This window comes from Crocuta crocuta, unplaced genomic scaffold (genome assembly GCF_008692635.1).
Source record: "Crocuta crocuta isolate KB4526 unplaced genomic scaffold, BGI_CrCroc_1.0 scaffold44, whole genome shotgun sequence".
NCBI classification, from domain to species: Eukaryota; Metazoa; Chordata; class Mammalia; order Carnivora; family Hyaenidae; genus Crocuta; species Crocuta crocuta.
Genome location: NW_027530179.1, coordinates 1,357,903 through 1,366,304, shown reverse-complemented (window position 1 = coordinate 1,366,304; position 8,402 = coordinate 1,357,903). Strand labels below are relative to the sequence as shown.

The 8,402-nt window shown below is 41.7% G+C and overlaps 1 protein-coding gene across 1 annotated transcript in view; it reads left to right on the top strand.

The window, feature by feature from the left end:
• The first annotated feature begins 220 nt into the window (after positions 1 to 220).
• Positions 221 to 8,402, top strand: part of OPN5 (opsin 5) — a 27,590-nt gene continuing 19,408 nt past the window's right edge. The window contains exons 1-2 of the mRNA XM_077764771.1: positions 221 to 350; positions 4,287 to 4,406. Coding sequence (XP_077620897.1) covers positions 221 to 350; positions 4,287 to 4,406 — 250 coding nt within the window. The remainder of the gene's footprint in view (positions 351 to 4,286; positions 4,407 to 8,402) is intronic.

The following is an 8,402-nucleotide window of genomic DNA, read 5'->3' as shown; positions in this document are numbered from 1 at the left end:
GATAATCTATCTGCACACTGAATAGTTGAATACTGACATATTTGGGTCATTGAAGAAAAGTGTTAAAATATTCCCCAGTTATTAATTAGGGAATCAAGCCTGACCCTGGGAACTTGCTTTTCATTTTAAAACTGGTTATGGGATGGTGCAAGTGGCTTATTCGGGTCTGTTGCCATCTCTACCGATTTGCTTTACAGGCTCCCGGTCGCCTGAGCAGAGCATGGCGCTAAACCACACTGCCCCGCCCCAGGATGAGCGCCTCCCACACTACCTTCGAGAAGGGGACCCCTTTGCTTCCAAACTTTCCTGGGAAGCGGATCTAGTGGCTGGCTTTTACTTAACAATAATTGGTAAGCTTCCTTAATTTTTCTGTACAAAGGCTGCACCTAGAAAATTCGTGGGCTAACATGTTGACTTTGCACAAAGACTCAAATATTTATGTAGCTATTTTGAATGGAACTGGAGAGTGGGATGAAAGTAGAGGATGGGGTGGCGTTGTGGAATCCAGTGAATGTTTCATGGAAATGACTCTATTATCTTTATTATTAGTGATAAATATTCCCTTGATAATCATAGAAGTTTTACAGCAAAATCGTTTGTCCCGAGACTCTTTTGGTTGCTTTGGGAGTAGGTTTGTCTTCTGAATAACAAAATCAATGATAATGATATCCTATTTAAATAGAGTGCTTTTACTTTTTAAAAATTGCTTTTGATATAATCGTAAGAGAATAGGCTCAGAAAGGACCTTAGAAATCACCTCCTCTTCTCATAATTGAGGAAACTGTCCCTGGGCTGTGGTGACAACGGACACGCTAAGTTTATTTGCACCTAAAGTAGAGTTGCACCATGGTGGCATCACTAAGTGATTTCGCTAAGAGGTGGGAAAATGTATTGGTAATAAAATGGGAGTAAGCCCCGGGTGAAAACGTTTTATGCATAATCCAAAGCATGGTACATCTGCTTCCAGACTATGCTATCCAATGTGGTGGCCACGTGTGGCCGCTGGGTACTTGAATGGTGACTTTTCCAAAAGATGCGCTGTAGTGTAAATATACATGAGACACTGAAGATTTAGCACTAGAGAAAATAACGTAAAACAACTCATTAAGAATTTAAAGAAATTGACTACATGTCAAACTCATAACATTTGGATATACTAGGTTAAATATACTATTAAAATCAATTTAGTGATATTTTTGCTTTGTTCAATGTGGCTACCAGAAAAGTTTGAAATGCATATGGCTCACATTCCTGGTTTACACTGTATTTCTATTGGACAGCATTAGTCTAGGCAATTAGAATTCAACCACAAAACTTCTTAAATTTCAAACTGTTGTTTTAAATTTGGGTAACCAGTGCACAGGTGGGTTTATGTCTTTAGGTGTGTCTGCCTTTAATCTTTTCAGATTTGGGTCAAGCTCTGTTTCTCTCTCTCTCTCTCCCTCTCTCTTCGTCTTCTTCTCTCTCTTCCATCTTTTTATTACGGGCTAAGAATTTCATTTAACCTCCTGAAATTAGAAAACTCCTTAGAAAAGTCTGGAGACACCTCTATGGTCAGTGCTTGAGGCAAAAGGAATTGATAAGATTAAATCAGAAATTCCATGCAGAGGGATTCCCTGGTCCTTGGCTTGATTATTTGTTATTATCAATGACTTAAATTCTGTTTCCTGTAAATGGACCCTCATGTCCTTTCAAACACAAGTATATATTGAGTGCTCATTCTTTGCCACTGTTTAAATTTCTGGGAATACAGCAGTGAACAAAATGGGCAAATTCTCTTTCTGGAAAGGGACTATCTGACAGTAAAATCCACATGGCATTTTCATTAAACATAAGTACTTTCAATGATCAGGAAAGGCAGAAAAATTGACACCTTATAAATTGAATTTGTCCCAATCAATTGCAAGAATTGATTTAAAAAGTAGCATCTTAAAAAAAAAAGGAGCATCTTTAACCTGACAAATTTCTCCAGATAACACAAAAGAGGAAGGGATCATAGACCATTCCCTGCCCTGGCATGCAGGATTTCGGGAAGAGAGGCAGCCAGGCTGGCTGGGTTGGGGAATCAGGAGAATTTCTCACTTGTTTTATTTGGGGATGGAAGGAGAATCCACAGTTTGAAAAGGGCATGCGGAAGTGAAGCTAGAAAAAATAGGTCCAAAAAGAGTCCCCAAAACAAAGGAAGCATCAGATGACTCAGGAACCTGGGGGTGGAGCCAAAGGTAGGTTCCAGAACAGTCGCTCAGGCAGAGGCCAGGGTCATTTGGTGAGACTTAGACTCATCCTAGACCCAGTCTTGGACTTGGTGCTATGTCTGGTTTTCACCCCTTCTAGGATAGGTATGGGAATATGCCCAGATTTCTTTCAAGGAACCAGAGTTCAATGACATGCTTGGTGAGGTTTGTTAAATACTGGAAGTCTTAGGGAACAGTGGAAGATGAAAAGATAAAACTGAGTTTGGAATAGAGGAGAAATAAATTAGAGACCCGTTTCCACCCTCAACCCTTTTACTATAGATAACTTGGTTTACTAACAGTCTACATATGAGGTTTCATTGTTTTGTATTCATAGTAAGAGTCAGGATTTTGATCATCAAAAAATGTCCCTCCCCCAAACCCCCTGCCTTTAGCTTCTTAATCTTGCTTTCCTTTATCATCAAAAATAAGTTTGCATTTTCTTGATAATCCCCTCTAGATAAGATTGCCTATGGGAATAATCTACATGCAGCTCATATAGCAAGTTGACTTTTTTTTTTTGATAATGCTTTGGGCACTGGGTAAAGGCTTATGAAACATTAGTAAAGATAATTTAGGAAAGAAAAAGTAAGAAAATCAATATCCTCAAAAAAAGAAGTAGAAAGACAAAGGGTATTTAAAGGAGCTTTGTGTATCAAATGCATATGTACAGTTATCGTTTTTAATCTTCTTGGATACAAAGTAGAAAGCATTTGTTTGAAATTCCTCAAGCCATGTTTTCACGTTTTAATATCCCAGTGCGCCTTGCTAGCTGGTTTCCTTTAATGGGACGTAGGCTTCATTTTAGCTGGTTTGCTCTAGAACTCCCTAATCTCTTCTATTTTTTCCTCTTCTGTCTTCAGAAAGCTAAAGAGGTTTGATCAGACCATTAGGCAGCACCGACTCCAGAGATTCATAATTTCCTAAGAGCACAATGCAGTTCGTTCCTGGTGGTTTCACACCATCAGCTGAAACACACATTTCCTCCCTTGCCCCTAAAATGAATTGTGGTGGAGAAGTAGAAATTAACATAGAAAAATCTGGGTTTCTCCTGTTAATACTCTCCTTATTCCTTACTACTAAAGGCAGCTGTACCAGATTCTCATTTATACACAGCTACACTATGAAGCAAGAATTCCTGAAGAAATCTACTCTACATGTTAAGCTATGGAAGTAGGTGTATTCTTTTCTTAAATAAAGTCAGTAGGGATTGGGTCTTTTTGGATTTAAACTGGGTTTGTAAGAACTTTGGAACAGTATCATTGTAATGCCAAAGCCAATTAGTCATTAATAAAAGGATATTTAAAAAAAAAAAGGGGGAACACATTTATACCATTATTGGTAGGTTGGAGGGTTGAGGGTCACTTTCTCTCCCCTTGGTGGGAGGGGGAGAACCCATACGATCAACTGTCACCCGCTTCCCCTTAAGACCTAGTCCAGTAGCAGCTGCAGACACCCAGCATCCGTGTGTCCTCAGGAGGCAAGAAATCCCGGGATCTGTCTCCAGGAGTTGACCCTTTCCTTGCAGGGGTTTACGCCAGGTCTATCTGGCCTCTGCCTCTCCTGACTGCTGGTGCTCCCTCAGGAGTCCACGGCAGTAGTGAAAGCACCCTGTTCGGTTGGGGTCACTTCAGCTTCAGAATTTATCAAAAGCCAAGGGGTTAACCCTACTTCTTAGAGGGAGGGAGTTCTATAAAGCCAATACTTGGTAAAAGTGGCTGAGGAAATACTCCATCTTGGGGGCCAGTACAAGAACTGACCATGGGGATTCCCACACCCTCCTGAGCTTCACTGGGAAGTTAGCAGTTCCTTTTTCTGGGTAAGTGCAGTCTTATAATCCCTGACTCCTATCCCTTTGGAGGCAACCCATCCCTCGCCTGTCACTCGCAACTCATGCTTTTTACTTCATCTTCTTAATTGAGATTTTTATTTAGAGTCCTCTCACTACCCTCTAAACCTATGGTGTCCATTTTTGAGATTGAGAAGTGTTTCATGACCGAGGGAACTCCAAATCCTAGTGTTAACGGTGGGAATTTATATTTTTCCTTGTAGGGATTCTGTCCACATTTGGAAATGGGTATGTCCTTTATATGTCTTCTAGACGAAAGAAGAAGCTGAGACCTGCGGAAATAATGACTATCAATTTAGCAATCTGTGATCTGGGGATTTCAGGTAACACAACCGTTTCTTCTTTGGGGGTTTGAGCTGTGCCCCATTCTCCAGTCCTCACTGGCCCAGAGACCACCCCTCCCCATCTCCTTTTGCTCCCCCCTTCACAAATCATCTTTACAGAGTTGGTGGTAAGTCAATGGAGTATGGTCAGGCTAAAGAGATCATTCATTTAGCATTTATTGAGACCTTTCTGTGTGCTGAGCACGTTAGGTGCTAAGAATGCAATTTGGAATAATGCACGGTACCTTATAATGCTACCCCTCAAAGTGTACCAGCTGCAAGATGTAGAAGACAGAGATGTACAGATCATTGGTTTGAGCTCCTTTACGCCCCTGATGTCCTTGTGGAAATCTGTTAAAATAAACATCAAGGGAGTAGGTCTTAAAGCTTCAGTGATGAAGGGGCTCCTGGGTGACTCAGTCGGTTGGGCGTCGAATTTCAGCTCGGGTCATAATCTCGCAGTCCGTGGGTTCTGGCCACACATCAAGCTCTGTGCTGACAGCTGAGAGCCTGGAGCTGCTTCAGCTTCTGTGTCTCCCTCTATTTCTCTCTGCCCCTCCCCTACTCTCACTCTTTCTCTGTCTCTCTCACTCTCAAAAAATACATAAACATATTTTTTTTGAAAAAAGCTTCAGTGATGGGTGAAGACAGTCTGAGTGGGGTGCCTGGGTGGCTCAGTCGATTAAGCGGCCAACTCTTGACTTCGGGTCAGGTCATGATCTCATGGTTCACGGGTTCAAGCCCCACTCTGTGCTCACTGTGCTGAGCCTGGTTCAGACCCTCTGTCTCCCTCTTTCCAGCTCTCTCCCACTTACCCTCTCTCTTTTTCAAAAACAAATAAATGTCAAAAAAAAAAAAAGGCAGTCTGAGAGAGTCTTAGAGGTACAGGAAGAGAAGAGCGGCCCTGCTGGTAGATTGAAATGTGGCTTCAGGACTGATTGATAGTATAGGAGGCTTCCAGTTCAGTTGTTCTGGAAATTGGAAATTGGCTGCACAAAAAAGTCACTGGGGGAACATAAACAAACAAAACACAAAACCAAAACCCAAAACAAGAAAAAAACAAACTGACTAAACACACAGAACAACCGCCTCCAAAAACCTTGCAACTGGGTCTCATACCCAGAAATGTTTATTTACTTGATTGAGAACGTTAGGTGGGCATCCAGATATTTAAAGTTGGTATCAGGTAAGTTGATGTGTGGCCCAGATTGGAAACCAGTGGTTTATTTGTTGCCTCTTTGGCTTCTCTGATAACCCAGCCAAGGAGGAATTGGAATAAAATGTCTCTTTAACTGTAATTCACTTTCGCAAATATAAATGATTTTTATAAGTAGCCCCCTTTACTTTCATCTATAAAGTTCCGGTGTTGCCCAGATACACTCAAATGTGCCTTTGGAACAAATTCTGCTGACTGGAGTATGGTCTTAAGTGACTAGAATTGGGGAAACTGAGTTCAAACAGCACACATCAACTCCTCTTTCCACTGGAAACATTTCAGCAATTTCCCACCTCAAACGTCTCTATTAAAATGTTTTCTGATACTTATTTCTCCCCTCAAAAGTGGAATTTCCTGCCACTGCTGATCTCCAAAGATGAGGCTCAATAATAAGCTTCCACATATTGAGTCCCTATTTATCACCAGATGTGTTACCCTTGAGAATAGGCATGGCCTTCCTTACTTGGGAAGACTTTACACAGTCTGGACAGGCTTAAATACCAGGAGCTCTTATTGGAAATGCACGTGCACATTAAGAGAAGCATATGACATCATACCTCGTCGCTGAAAATCGCCAAGAGGAACTACAGGCAATTTGCAAAGCTGAAAAATGGCTGCCGTTTTAGCAAGGGCCACACGATGGCGGTGTCACAACATGAACGATAGCTTTCCTGGTCAACTCCGCCCGCGGACCCCAGGCCGGTTTCTCCCTGGTGTTGATCCTAAAATGCTCAAATGAAACCTGCCATTCCATTCACATCCTTCTCCAGCGAATACTACCAGTTCATGTTTAAGGCTGAATTAGACTACGCTTGAATAAAAGCGTCCTTAATTGGTCTGATACATTGAAAATGCTTTCCACCAAGCAAATCCGCTCTAGAACTGCACAAACCATCTCATTACTCTGCATATGTCTTCAGAGTAATTCACCAAGAAAGCATTTTCTTCCATGTGCTTTTGGTGATGAATCCAAATCATTTTTCAATTTCTGAGTATCTCAATACATTTCCCATTCCAAGCAACCTGAACAATATTTGCCTGTTTTATTATTTTTTTTCCTGGTCCACTATATCCCTTTATAAGCACCTTGAAGTACATACTAGAGACCAGGTGTATTTCATCTATATCACTAATATGGCTCACAATTGTGTATATGAATTAGAATCATGTGGAAAGCTAAAAATCTATATTGAAGTATATTGATGCTTGAACTTGCACCAGATAAATTAAGTCAGACTTTCTGGGCGTTGGAATCCTGGACATTGATTATTTAAAGTAAAACAGGGGTGCCTGGGTGGCTCCATGGGTTAAGTGTTGGACTTGGGCTCAGGTCATGATCTTGCCGTTTGTGAGTTTGAGCCCTGCATCAGGCTCTGTGCTGACAGCTCACGAGCCTGGAGCCTGCTTCAGATTCTGTTTCCTTCTCTCTCTGCCCCTGCTCCACTCAACGTTCTGCCTTTCTCTCTTTCAAAAATAAATAAACATTAAAAAAATAAAGTAAAACAAAACCAAGCAAAGCAGGACAAAACAACTCCTCCAGTGACTAGTTTGCAGCCGGGTCCAGAACCATTCTATTAAGTGGAGAAGGGGGAGGCATTTGAGATGACATTCCAAAGGTTTACCAAAGACTCCACTCCAGAAGGAAGCTTAAAATAGTCCCAGACACAACAGATTCTAATTTCACTCCATCCGAGTCACCTTCACTTGTCTTTTGCAGCCTTTAGCACCCACCCAGCTGACACTTAGCTCAAGCTTTGAGATTGTGTCTCTTTTGCCTAGAATATATCCCCTCTAGATATTTGCTTGAGTTCTCTAGCAGTGATTTAGATATCTTCCTAGATGTCACGTTCTCAGAGAGGTCTTCCCTGACCCCTTATATAAAACAATTTCTATCTATCTCCTTCTACTTCATTTTTCCTCATAGCACTAATGACTATCATTCCATCATGTCATATCTTATATTACAAACTATGTGTTTTTCTCTTCTCTGCCCTCCCTCTTAAAGAACACATTTGTCCATCTTGACCTCCACTTTGTCCTCTAGCACCTTGCTCTGTGATTGTTACATCAGAGGCACTGAATAATACTTGCCGAATAAGAACCAGTTCTTTTACACTCCGTATTTTCATTGACAATAGGGCGGGACCACTGGGATTAGAAAGCTCTAAAATGGGGGTGTACAGTGTAGCAAGATGCAGTGTATCGCTAAGTGTCATGACCACTGGAGGTGTGTGTCCGACATACAGAGGCGCTCAAAAATTATGTATTAACTGACTACACTTGGGTAGTCAGATCTTGGGTATACCTCTGTCTGCTGAAGAAGGGTCACCCTTGGGAAGGGGGGGGACAGGGCTGGCACCTGTGACTATCGGTTCCTCGGTTTTCCTGGTACAGTAAGGTTAGAGAACCTCATGATAAAATAGATCAGATAGGGGTGCCTGGGTGGCTCAGTCAGTTAAATGTCCAACTTCGGCTCAGGTCATGATCTCGCTGTCAGTGTGTTCGAGCCCCACGTCAGGCTCTGTGCTGACAGCTCAGAGCCTGGAGCCTGCTTCGGATTCTGTGTCTCCCTCTCTCTCTGCCCCTCCCCTGCTTACACTGTGTGTGTCTCTCTCTCTCAAAAATAAATAAACATTAAAAAAATAGATCCGATAGAGGTTTTAGAGAGCTGCCTCAGCACTGTTCTCTGTGGGAGGGTGAGGATTGAATATAATAGCTGAATACAAAGGGTTCAGAAAGTAGAAGAATGTTTGCTAGAAAATAAAAAAAAAAAAAAAAAA